The sequence below is a fragment of the Amblyomma mixtum genome, chromosome 1 (genome assembly GCF_055824585.1).
Source record: "Amblyomma mixtum isolate Tamu chromosome 1, ASM5582458v1, whole genome shotgun sequence".
NCBI lineage: Eukaryota > Metazoa > Arthropoda > Arachnida > Ixodida > Ixodidae > Amblyomma > Amblyomma mixtum.
Genome location: NC_143012.1, coordinates 264451590 through 264465141, shown reverse-complemented (window position 1 = coordinate 264465141; position 13552 = coordinate 264451590). Strand labels below are relative to the sequence as shown.

At 46.6% G+C, this 13552-nt stretch overlaps 1 protein-coding gene and 1 pseudogene across 1 annotated transcript; both read right to left on the bottom strand.

The window, feature by feature from the left end:
• LOC149371604 (uncharacterized) overlaps positions 1-8596 on the bottom strand; it is a 121621-nt pseudogene extending 113025 nt beyond the window's left edge.
• Positions 8597-12787: 4191 nt separating this feature from the next.
• On the bottom strand, positions 12788-13234 carry LOC149371603 (uncharacterized). Its single transcript, XM_089580738.1, has one exon. The coding sequence runs from the start codon at positions 13232-13234 to the stop codon at positions 12788-12790; it is 447 nt and encodes a 148-aa protein (XP_089436864.1).
• Between the last annotated feature and the right edge of the window lie 318 nt (positions 13235-13552).

Genomic DNA, 13552 nt, shown 5'->3' with positions numbered 1-13552 from the left:
GCGGTTAAAGCATATTTAGGCAGTTGTAAGAAGATCCAAGAATGCGAATCCATGTATATTGATGTTAACTAAATCTAGCCAACAATCGAAAGTCAGAATCAATAAAATGCACATTGTTTAGCATATGATGCATTTTTTCTGGAGTTTATCATTTAGAAAAGGCTGAATTATTGTTGGCGCTCATATCTGAAATCTTATTAAAGGAGCACTATAATTAAAAAAAAAAGTGTTTAGTCTGTCACTGGTGTTCGCTACCGGCGTGGCTACGGTGCCGCCGGCTTTGCGATGGAGTATCAAAAATGCTAACGACGGCCATTGTTGTACGACGATTCACACATATGTCACGCGCTCCTACACATCGGGGCCATTTTTCGTTGCCTGCTAAATTATGCCGGCTGTGGAGTTGTTGGCCGTTATAGAATGAGCAACGCCTTTGCGGCCACGTATACCATACCTATACCTACCTATTCAATAGCAGATACAGTTCCATTTCTTAGATCCTACCGCGGCGATGGTATACGACAAAATTATTTTTTTGCCTTACCGACTTTACAGGTGATATAAATTTGCTACCTGAGAAGCAGAGCAGCGCACCCAACTCAAGATACTCCTTTCTGAACAAGTCTTTAACTGGGCTTCATTCCTAACTATCACTAACTTTATTCAGCCTGCACTCTCCTGCCAGCATCCTTCAGCAGCATCTCTTCCCTGTAACTTACCGGTGTTCTGGTGCGCTTACCCCGCGCTTTGTTTTACATCTTTACTTATCTCGCCTACCCAGTGGTCCTGCAAAGAAGCTTTTTCAAATACGAACGCTGTTTCGTTTCTGATGTCTCTCCTCCCTCATTCAGGTTCGCCTTCCAGGTTTCCTCTTTTAACTCGATGAAGCAATACGTTTTTACGTATCAGTGCATGCACACTCTCTTATACTTCGCACACACGTACCACCTTCGCGAAGAGCAGGAACAAGCGCTTATGTCCCTTTGATTAATCAAGAAATCAACCGTGGATCACATTACGCGAGGTCTTCCTTCGGTTGCGATTATGCGTCGTCGTTACCGAACCGCATCGATCGCTCGGTCCCGTGCGACCGGTCCTGGTCTGGCGTTTTTGACAACCATTTCTCTGTGCTTTCAGTTTTTTTTTTTTTTGCGGTTGTCCTGTGGGGCTCTGGTTAGCACATTCTTTCGTTACGCACGCTTTCTAGATCCCGAGGTGTGGTTCGAAAGCACTGAGTCCTGTAGAGCATAGATGCTGAGAAGTTCTACGAAATGCTTCAAAGCTACTTCAAAACACATCTTATACAAAAACCATCTAGCCCAAATAGAAGTTCCTCCAAATGGGGAGGAGGACGGCAAATACAATGCAGGATTTGCTGATAGCGGTGCTTAATATCTTCGGAGAACTCAAGTTTCTGGTTGCTTAAAAAGCGGTGGAATAAACAGAAGTGAGCCCGTTTAGAAAAGATACCTGGCTTTACAGAGCAATGGGACTTTACCAAGCAAGACATGTGTCATTCCTTTGTATTTGTTTGAGCTCTTGAAATTGTCTGTTTTTGTATTGGCATGGCTACAACAACGCGATGCCTTTATTATCCTAGCCTGCACAATTTCTTGATGCACGAAAGTATGAAGTTAAGCTTTCTCCCATTATTGCCGGCTTTGCTTGCTCATATTAACAGCTTTTAACTAAAGGAATTTGCCTTGCTTCGTGCGTACTTAAATAAGGGCAATCTGGCATTGAGATGAAGGATCGTCAAGTAGAATTTTCATAAGACGGATTCCTTGCCCTAAAAAATTCCCCCAAGTTCTTGCTAACTACTCAAGGTCATCAATCAAGAAATAATTCTCAAAATAAAGAGAATGCTTAAAAGTACTGAGTTAGAAGTGGTGAGTTTTGTCGCTTTAATGTCGCTCGAATCCTAAATATTGCTACGAGCAGGTGTTTATTTAGACCAGAACTGGCGGCTGATTGCCAGCTAGCCCAACAAAGGACAAAGCCCGACAAAGAAAAGCGTCACTTTAGAAACGACCAGAATTGTAAACATGCGCCGAACATCCGCCCGAGAACGGTAAAGAAAGGTAAAATATTTGGGTTGTATTTTTCAAGGAAAATATTTTAACCAAGAACCAAGAAGGGGAAGTCGCCTGCTTGGAGTGGAGAAAAGCCCATAAGCAAAGGTAGAAGCCCTCCGCCTTGAAAGCTGATATCTCTGCGCTCGAGTACATAAGCTCACTTTTTTCGTAAAACTTTTTTCAAAAACAAAGATCTCAATTGCGAACGGCTTTGCGTAGCGTGTCTCCAATTAAGGGGCACTCACGCTTGTGATTGTGTGAGCGCCGAAGTAGCCAAAGACAATGCGAGCGAGAAGAGCTGTCACAGCTCACCTTTCGGTAAAAGCAGAAACAATACGTGAGGATTATAAAGGGAGTCGCGTTACCACCCTTTGGAACAGAATCACGTAGAAGACCCTGAAAATATTTAACACAGTCGCTTCCAATGCAGGGGCCTTTTTTGTCGTGGCCCCGTTGTTGCTATAATTAACGTGGCTCCGCCGGAGCGTAGTTTCTGATACTGAAAGCAGAGTTAATAGCGCTTAGCTTCCGAGAAGTTTCAGTAAGCCAGCTTTGTTGGGTGGAGGAAAAGTTTGAAAGCGCACCTTCTTTGAGAACATGCTGTAACGATTTCTTCCCCATCACAATACAGCGCCTATTCGTGATCTGATAGTTTCCTCGGGAAATATAGTTAAGAAAGGGTTCCTACCGGCTAACCTACAAACCGACTATATCATCTGAGCCTACATGCTCCGCAAACAGGATAGCTCAGCGGCAGAGGCGATCAGGCTGTCCTTAAGGGCAGGTATTTATCTCTCTTTGACGCGCATGCAATTCTGTGGACATAAAATGTAAATTCAAGCGCTTACTGAGATTTTGGCTGAAGTAGTAAGCAACGAGAAGTCAGACATTTTGAAAAGCCCTCAGCACCGGGTTGTGAATGAGTACGCAGGATTGCAAGAAAAACATCTGGTTCAATACAATAACTAGAGAAATGTGGGCTGTGTAGTATTCGGTTGTAGGGCGCATAAGCGGCCAAGGCTATCATGCGCCAAGATCAGGGTGCAGAAAATTGTTTTACATAGGACGTTATACAAAAGTGTAAATCAACGGTGGTGCAATGGCCTTAAAAAGTTATTTCGTGCAACCTAGTAAAAAAGCACTAGAGAAGTGCTCCAATATGAAGGCAAGGTACGCGGAACGTTCTCGATCACCTCGAAAAGAAGCCAACCTTTCATTTGTAACACGGCTATTATATCTCTGGAGCTCATGAGGAAATAATCCCATAAGTACAGATTGGAACTGCAAAAATTCTGAAAGTGTAACTTCTCATGCAATGATATCTCACTTAGATTCCGGGGCCTCATGATCAGAGTCTACCGCCTCCAGATCTGCCCTTTATCAGAACTCAGTTCTTCACAGCGGCAGTTTACATCATCTAAATACAAATCGAAGCTAAGCAATGTGTCCTGACCTCTTTTGATAGTGAGCAGAACTGCCTGTGCACTGCATGCTATGGGTAGATTTGAAGGACTGTTCCAGTCTTTCTACTAGCCAAACCTGTTTCGTTTCGTGCGCGCACATCCAAAAACATTTTTCAGTTGGAGATTTTGCTTCCTGTTAATAAGTTCTAAAAGACCTTTACTTTTCTTTAACGGAGGAAACGACCTGCACTCCCCTGTAACTTTTTGAATCATATTTATCGATTCTGGCCATTAAATATCGTTCTAATTTTATGTTCTGCTCCCTCCTCCCACCCTTATGTGATATCCCACCGAAGGTCTTTAATGGTGGAATAAATGACGGTGGTCTTGATTTCACAAATAAATTGAATTTATTTTCATACAGCCAGATGTTAAATGGTGCTTCAATTACACGGAACATTCAGAATTTGGCTGCGCTTATCTCTTTTAAATTTGTACTCGTGCCTGGGCTCATATTAATTGGTTCATAAGCATCTCACGATGCGTGCGCATCGGTAAACGCAGGTGATCTCTGCCGCTAGTAACGGAACGTAAATTCGATCAAAAGCTAGGCCAGAAATATGTTATGTTTCGCAGTTTCTGTGCCGCATTTTTAAGTATCTCAGGCATTTTTGCAGATCTGCTTGGAAGGACACGCTTACCTGAAAACTAAGAGTCATTTCCGACACATCTTAAACCGAAATTTTTGAATTTAAATGCCGAAAGCTTCAGAGCCAACTAACTCGCTTCCTTCTTTAGGGGCTGCTCGAAGCCTCCCTATAGTAGCCTCAATTGCGCTCAACATAACGTGGTGTGACAACCGTAATAACTAGACATGCCCAGAATGTTTCAACTGAGGGCGATTGGATACGGGCTTGATTAGTTAGTTAAATTTCTAATTAGCTCTGGTGAACCTTCTTCCGTAAACTACACATCGCTTTGTGCAGTACTTGGTGCAGTAAAAGAAGACGTCAAACCCCACAATAACGCGCCCTTGGGCATCATAATTAGTTTGACAATTTCCAAGTGGCACAGTAAGTAACAAGTTGTACTGCAGAGAGCACTGCTAGACACGAAATATTTAATAGAATAGCAGTGTCTCAAACCCCTCTATATGATTGATTAGCTCGAAAAACGGTCGGGATGCCGGTAATTTAAATTTCAAAGTACGATATTATGTTTTTTTTATAAATGTAAACCTGATATTTCTAGCACCTGAAAATATCTAGCCATTCTTGGTACAGGGTCGTCCACTCTTAGTTAGAACCCGCTAGCGCACGGCCGCACTCTTCAGAGGGCCACCGCGTGCGACACAGTCGCTCATCGCAGCAAAGTTGCGCAGGAGAAGGTGTACCTGGACGTGGTGCTTCGCGTCATCTGCCACTTCGCTTCGATGCGCAGCCGTTTCGGACGCAGGGACCCTCCAAAGAGCACGGCCATGCGCTAGCGCATTTTAACTAAGAGTGGAAGACCCTGTACATTTCGCGTTTAGTGAAGTTCAGGCTCGTGTTATGCAAGCAAAGGAAACTGTGCTTTGGGATGGTTGTCTGCTTATTTCTGAGTACTCTGCGTTCCAAACTAAAAATTACGCTAAAATGGTTGCCTTTAGTTATATCTGCTAGGAGTAATCGTGGCCGGAATCAATTGCGAGATAACCAACAGTAGCCTAGCTTATGCAAGGAACAGTTACGTTACTTTGTATTGATAACAAATGAAACTAACACTTTAGAGGCTCGCCGCTAGAAGCAATATGCAGTCTTAGGGAAGCACTCGGAAAAGCTGAAGAAATCAACCTGCAGGTGGATATGAAAACAAAAATAAAGCTTGAAATCGAGAATGAAGTCCAAAACATACAGTAGTGTGCTGAGAATACATTAGGATGGGGAACGGTTCTTTAATCCGGCCTATGCAAAGGGAGGGTAAACGGTTACCGTCGAAATAAGCATTCGGATGAGTGTCTGAAGAAAAAATTGTAACGGGAGAATAATTCTTCATATCTTTGAAGCACTGTAAGCGATCTTTCGATGGATACTATTAATCCAAAACAGAAAGAAAGAAAACTACTTTGTCTTGTGCTAATAGAACCAGAGATATGTAAACAATGTGACAGTTGAATTATGAACACAAAATTCAGCCACATATTTACAACCGAATAAGCACTGAAGGTTCTTCCAGCAGGAAAAAGTACGCCTTTCGTATGTATTTATTGAAAACTATAAAGCACCCATTTATTATTATTATTTAGAACCAGAACATAATTTCATCAAAAATAATTCTCATTTCTCCAAAGACAGCACTGGAGAATGGCGAGCGCGTTTATAAAAAACAGTAACGGTCGATTTGCTTAGTTTGAGCAGAAATTGATAAGGTGCGCTAGCCCTTCGGTTTTCACTTAAGTTTAAATGTCCGGATAGAGATAATGGGTTAATGCTTATTGTGCGGAATGGGTCACTCTAATCTGCATCCGCATATCCCCGGGATTCGTCCTACCACTCGTGGCAGAGTGGTTCAGCGGTTAAGCAATGCGCCCTTACGTTCTTATGGCTAGTGCTGCCATCGATGGGGCTTGTGAGGATGACCATTTTCTGTTGCCGTCGAGTGTCCTCGTTCAGACAGTTTAAAAGGTATCACATTCGCATTCTGCACTGTGACAAAGAACAGCAGAAGCTGAAGAAATACTTAAAATGAAAGTTTTTTCTTTCCGTGATCTCCACCTAAATTTGCGAGCAATGACACGTGCAATGCGCATAACCAGAAAAAAAGCACGATGACATGTTCTTGAGACTTTAGCGCCCTATGAGGGCTAGGTCATTGTCGGAATACGTGAAGGCTAAATATGCGCATTAGGCGAATACGCGTAATAAGAACGGACGGAAGGGCACATATAAAATGGACATGAGTTCATAGGGGTCTGACTATTGAGAGGGTGAGAGGGCGCGCATGAGCGCCGTTTTAATTACTTGTCATCAAAGTTCACGTTTCGATGAAAGGATTTAAATGCAGGATTTTGAAACATAAAATATAAGAACTTTGCTAAGCAAGACTTAGTTGAGAATTCCGGGCGGCCGGTGACGCAAGGATTGTACAGAAACGATTGATTTAAAACACCGTCCAGGCAGCGAAAAAAATGCAGAGGGGATCATACAACTTCGATGGAGCGCAACAAATTGCATTAGCAGTACTGGTTTAAAACTTCTCTTTTATATTGACCGCCTTACCTTTGCATCCTTCAATTTGAGTGAGCTGTTGGTTTTCGTTCCCCTGCTGCATAGGCTGCTGGTTGGCGGTTTCATCTGGAGGCTGGAGGTGGCTGCGTGAACAATGTATCGAGTAGCCCAGACAAATACCTTACTGCGTGGATTGTTTGTGGCGGATGACGCTATGGGGTGCACCACTAGAGAACGATGGGTGTACGCACAAGCACTCACAAACACACCACACACACCCACGCTCCTTCTCCTTAGAGAGAGAAAGGGAGCGAGTAGGAGTTCACATTCACCTTTCCAAAAAAAAAAAAGCGCCCCGCGTGCAGTGTATTTACGTTTTGTTTCGAACAAGTGTTCACGTATAACAGAAACATGCTGACGAGAACGACCTGGTGTAGAGAAAACGGCATGTTGCAAGCATGAGAATTTGGGCATGCAAACGAAAGAGCGTTAAAAAATGAGCGTCACGAGCTTCCAATTGTCTATCTTGTTTTTCATGTAAGGTCGCTTACATGGCATTGCTTTGCGTTTGTCTTTGGCTGTATATGGAGAAATCACTTGAACCCTTCAATTTCGCTCGACGCTCAATCAGAAATGGGAACAAGGAACAACTTCTCCTTTGGTTCACTGACCTCGTCTTTGTTTTCTGCGCTGAATGCGGCGGAACGCCAGCAAGTAAAATGAAAACTTGGGGCAGGAGATCATTGGGCATGCAGAGAGAGAAATTGAATTCCGAGATGCAGCACCGCCCAGAAAATAAGATTGCATTCCGTTTCCGCCGGATACGTCATTTTGTTTCCTCGAACCGCTTTCTAAACGACTTCGAAATCAAACTTTTTTCGAGCCCTCAAGATTAAAGGTTTTCTGTTCTAGCTCTCAGCATTCGAAGTTTCTTACTTGAAGACGTTGTCAACAAGAAGGAAAATGCTATGAATGAGTTTTGTGTTTATATAGCATGCGCTATATTCAAAGCAGTTGCTGTCCGAGCCTACAAGGGGCTATCGCAGCAGTCTGTACAAGATGTCTTTCGTCGGAGTACGGATACCGAAGAATGCTCGTGCCCTGTAATATGATCATAATATAAGAAACCATTATTGAATCTATACAGCGTTTTAACATGGCACAACAGCCTGTAAATGTATCAACGTTATCAGCGTTGCAATTTCGTTTGGAACCTCGCGCATTTTCGAACGCAAAAGCTTTAGGATAGTGGCAGGTAAGTTGTTGCGGTTCAAGCTCTACGACATGTCGGTGACTGTTGAAAAGCGATTTACTTGCAGCATACGTAAATAAGGCTGACTCTATACGAGGTACGAAAACCTGGCCCTTTGAACATAGGGATACTGTTTCATATCAGATCAAGGCACGCCAGCTATCTGTGCATGCTACATCGCCACGTGCTTACAATTGGGCTTCTGCAAACCCCTTTCCACCTTCAACTATAAAAATATGCGCGCCAAAGAAAACACGACGTTCATTGTTTTCTTGACACCCTGACTGCCAATTCCCTTGTCGCCCCGCAAGGGGATGATACATTGTGTCAGAAGTGGGACGAAATCAGTCAGCTAGAACAAAAGATTGCAGGGCCAGCCGAAAGTGAGGACCAATACCATGGAGAGCCTGAGGCCAACCTGGGCGGTGGATTGCAAAGCTAGGACTAGGCGAATGGCCTTCTGGCCGAACATCAACTCAGACATTCAGTGACTGATAGCTATCCAACGTGCAGGACATATGCATATAAACAACTATCAGAGCCTTTTATTCTTAGGCAAACGCCTAATAAACCATGTCACCGCGGAAGACATTACCTGTGCGTGTACGATTCGATGCCCAATTTCCCAGAGGTGAAGCGGCTGCCCGACACAATAGCCATTTCTGTCATTGATGGGATCGGCGCGATATCTTGGAGGTATGGTATCGCGGCCGAGGTTTTCACAGAAAATGGCGCTCTGTTTAGCAGCCATGATTTCGCCGCTTTTAGCTTTAAGATTTTCAACATGTGATATCAAGCCCGGATTACACTCAATCTAACCTGCCCGCGGAAAAAGGAGTACAAATCGTCAAGCGCATGCTAAAGAAAACGGATCAGCAAAAAGTGTGCTGTTTGCTGGGTATGCAAAATTACAGGGCAAGCCCTATGGAAGACAGCCAGTCTCCATGCGAGCTGCAGCAAGCAAAGCAGCTGCGCACACCAGTGCCCAGCTTCAATCCCACCCCTGCTGTAGTGGTCAAGAAACTCCGACAGATAACCTACAAAAAGCTGGTTCTACCTCGCCTCAAAAACAACGACGTGGTTCGTGTGAGTGGAAAGACACTTCGTCGCGGAAAGCCAAAATAGTTGCATTGCTCGGGCCGCGGGCCTTTCATGTGCGCATAAAGAACGATACGCTATTTCCGGGCAACCGGCGACACCTGTTCGCAACGAAGGAACAGTTTGGTGTATCTCATCCGAAGACGAAGAGCCGGACGATTGCAACGCCTCGCCATATTGGGCGGAGCCATCGGCACTGCGGCAGCAGCCATTGCTCCAGCCCTAAGCGTTGGCCCCAACAGTCACTGTGGCTCCCCCGACGACAGGTCAGTCATCGCTTCAACCACCACCGTGACGGCCGACCCGACAAATGCGACCACCAGAGCGTCTTGCCTACGACCAGCACTTCCAGCAGACAAGCCAGCATTACAGAGCCTGGTGGTGACCAGCTGTTGAGGAGGAGAATGTATAGTATCAGATAAAGGCAGGCCAGCTATCTGTGTCAGCTACTTCCCCACCCCTTGCCCTTGCCCACGCCCTTGCCTTCTGTAACAGTAACCCCTTTCCAACTTGAGCTATAAATATCAGCGCTCAATAAAACACGACGTTCAGTATTCTCCTGACAACCTGGCTGCCGATTTTCCTTGTCGTCCGCACCGGGATGATACAATTATTTTGTGTGGTTACTTGCGAGATTATATGCGTAATACGAACTGCCAGCGCATTCCATGCCGATAACAACAACCGCCAAGAGCGTGGATTATCTTCAGTGACTCTCGCGCTGCTCTACAATCGATGAAGTCAACAAGAAGCCATCAGGAGCAAATCGTCGATGACTTGAACAGGTTACACACCGAGGCCTGTGAGCTACGTCACCGTGTTGTGCTTCAGTGGTTACAAGGTCACTGTGGCCTCGCAGGCATCGATTGTGCTGACGATGTAGCAAGGTCGGCGCATGGCGACACCTCCTTGTTCCTACCCATACCCTTTTCTCTTAGTGATGGCGCGAGACTTCTCGCTACTAAATCCTGGCAGATGCAACGCCCTTTGTGGTGTGATCCGCGGCGTCAATACAGACCCCTCCTTCGCATCGACCCTACTTGTGAATTCTGCATGCCACGCAATTTAGATAGACGTGACTAATTGCCTGCACCGAATTCGTCTGGACGTTGCCTTTACTAAATTCTATATTTATAAAATTGGTGTATCAGGTGCCCAACATGTGGTGTGCGCGAGGACCTTCAACACTTGATCTGCCACTGCCAAATCTTTAATACCCATCGCAAGGCACTGTTAAGTGCTTTAGGACTTATCAGGGCGGTCCCGTGCACCTAGAGCATGTCCTTGGACCCTGGACTAATGCGACTTCGGCATAGCGAGGGACAAAAGCACTCTTAGTTTTTCTAAGGGACACAGGTTTAGTGGCCATACTTTGGCAATCATGTGTGTTTGTGAGTGCATGAGTGTTGAGTATGTCTGATGTCACCTTTCTTTTTTTCAGTCTTTCTCATTTTCACCCTCTTCTTTCACCCCCATCTGCAGTAGCGTGCCAGGCCCATAACCAGGCAGACCTCTCCATTATTCATTAAAGTCTCCTCTCTTGTCCTCTCTTCATGCCTATAATACCCAGAAACATTGCAGGAATTAAGACGAGTAGCACGTGAATTAACTGAGGCCGCCACTGAAGCTAACACCTTAGACAGAGCAACGATTAACGGATGCGAATAAATATTTGATCGAATTTATGCACAGCTTAACGGCTGTACATGCCTTCTGCGGCAGGGGTTTACCGGTTGTAGAACGCGCTTCTCTGAGACTCCCCTTCCGTTTTTATTATATTGAAGTCTTTATAGCTCTGCTCCCATGAAGGGAACCAAAAACTGCGATCCGGAGGCACTCCTAAAGGTGTGTCTGTGTGTATGAGCCCCCCACCCAAAGCTGAAAAGTTACCGCCAACGAAGTCACAGCGTTAACATTCGGAATCAGTCAGGAGGTTTCTTGCAATACGCAATAGCGAATTCACGTTGAGGTGTTGTAACGCATAGGATTCTCATGTATAAACCAAACCTTTAGAAACAAAGCATTTCTTGACACTGGCAGCAATGGGCGGCGTCTGTGTACTGTCAATTATAGGGATGAAAAAACTACGCTCATACTGGCGCAATTTCAAAACTCAAGTCCAGCTTTCTTGGGCAAAAATCTTCAACATTGTAAGGTGAGGTTATGGAAATATTGAAGTAGTATTGAACGATCGTATTCAATAGTTAAGACCGGCATAGAAAACCAAAAGTTATTGTCTCCACCTGTGAGCCTCAAGTATGTCTCGGAATAGTACCTTCGTACTGTCGGTTGCATTCTTTCGCTACAGTTTGAGCCCAGTAGGGCCTTATCGTGCACTGAAAAGCCGCATTCCTGCTTTGGTGCGTGGATTTGTAATAATCGCATATTTCCTTAAAAGTGTAAATCGGATTGAAATCGAAGTCCTGCTCGGCGTCGGGTTCCGTGGGAAATGCCCGGAAAGAGAGCGCGCGGGAGGCGGCGTCGGCTGCCTCATTTCCGTGGACGCCTTGGTGACCTGGATCCCAAACGATAGATCGATGCGCGGGATCCGAATCTTGGCTACATTCGACGGGCGGTGCTCACACTGTGGGGAGGTGTCTGACGCCTACCACATTGTGTGGGCCTGCCAGCAGAACCCATCCCTACCCCCTACCCCAAACCCCACCCGAGAGGACTGGGAGGCGACCCTGTCCGGTTGCTGCACCCTCGAGGCCCAAAGGGCCTTAACGCACCGCGCCCGGGCTGCGGCAAACGCCAATGGTGTGCCTTATTAGGCATCCCACCTAGTGGTTGTAAGGGCGTGACCCTTCAGGTGACGACCCCAACACCTCTCCCTATGATTAAATAATTGTTTTCACCACCACCACCACCACCCGCATTTCTTCTCGCAACATGATCAGCAGCAGGAGTCTTATTACATTCACTGGAGGGCTAAGGCCGCCACGACATCTCTCTCATTATCCCAGTTTTCTGCCGTGAAGCAACGTTAAGTAGCAAATTTCATAACCTTGTGGAGATGAATCACAGACACAAGTTGTTGTCGGGTCTCCACAGAAATGTTTGGCAGGAGCGCTCAGCAAGGCGGGAACGGGACAGCGCGCCGCTGGCAGTCAGTTGAGCAGCCACGATATCCAGTCTGCGCGTGCTTGGCAGACGTGCTGGGGCTGTCGTCGTCTTCTGCCGCCGGAACACGATGGCACGCTATAGGGCACCCCCTCTATCGATGAAGACATGACCGAAGTGGGGATACCGAAAAGCGAATACTATTGGCACGAATCAGACACGGCGAGGACTGGCACGGTGGGGAGGGGATGCAACTGCACAGTTGGCGATGACGTCAGAGTCAAGGTGGGCAGGTTTAAGACGGTCAACGGAGATCGTGTCCTCCCTGCCATTGATGAGCAGAAGAAAGTGCTTATGAGCACTCCGGAGCACCTGGAACTGACCATCATATGGTGGCCGTAACGGTGGGCGTACGGCGTCGTGACCAAGAAAGACGTGAGTGCAGTGTTGAAGGCCGGGGCGGACTTGGATACGACGAGAATACTGGCGCTGATGTGGTGGAACGACAGTGGTCATAGCGCTACGTAAGCTGTAGGCGTAACTGGAGACGTCAGCAAGCGTGGGTGGCAATAAATTGTTGGAAGGGAGGGAAAAACCGGCGTCCATGATCTTATCTGCCAGCGTAGCCAGGGATTCCAGGGTCTGAAACGCAGACTAGTTAAGGATCATGCCCACCTGTGGTGGCAAGAGCTACAGGAAGAGTTCCCGCAAGAAAGCGCTGTCGTGCGAAGTAACGAGGTCTGCAGCCAGGGCGGTCATGCGACGCAGAAGCTCGGTGGGCTTGCGATCTCCTAGCTCTTCTGAGGTAAGGAGCTTCTGCAGACAACGCGGCTCCGATTTAGAAGTTCGCTTGATGAGCGTCGCTTTAACATGATCGTGAGAGCTATCGGGAGGAGGAGAGCGGAGGACGTTCCGAGTAACCGGAGTAGTAGGTGTGAGCGCACCAATGATGTGGTCGAACATGGTCACCTGCGAAGTGACGTGCTGCCGCAAGAACAAAGCCTCGATGGTGAGGAACCAAAGTTCCGAGTCCATTGACCAGAAATCGGGGAGCGTGAGGGCGAAGACCGCGGACTCATGAGGTGGCGGCGTGAGACGCGACGGAGACGGTACATGAGTGGAGGGACCCATGGCCATGGCTTACACGATGGAAGGTATGCGGGGTCTGGAGCTCCGGGAGATGGCAGGCCTAGCGAAGCGGCTTATGCAAGCGCAAGGCACGAAGACACGAAGTCCGGAGTCACCAAATTTTTGAAGATGAATCACAGACACAAGTCGATGTCGGGTGTCCACAAATACATGTATATCTGGCAGGATCCGCTCAGCCAGGCGGGAATGGGACAGCGCGCCGCCGGCATCCAGTTCAGCAGCCACGAAGTCTAGTATGCGTGCGACAATGATGATTTCCTCAAGCTTAATGGCACATAGCCGCGTACTGGCAGGCGTGCTGGGGCC

Excerpts from the sequence above, each read along its gene's own strand:
- LOC149371603 (XM_089580738.1), bottom strand. The coding sequence starts at position 13,234 with ATGGCCATGGGTCCCTCCACTCATGTACCGTCTCCGTCGCGTCTCACG.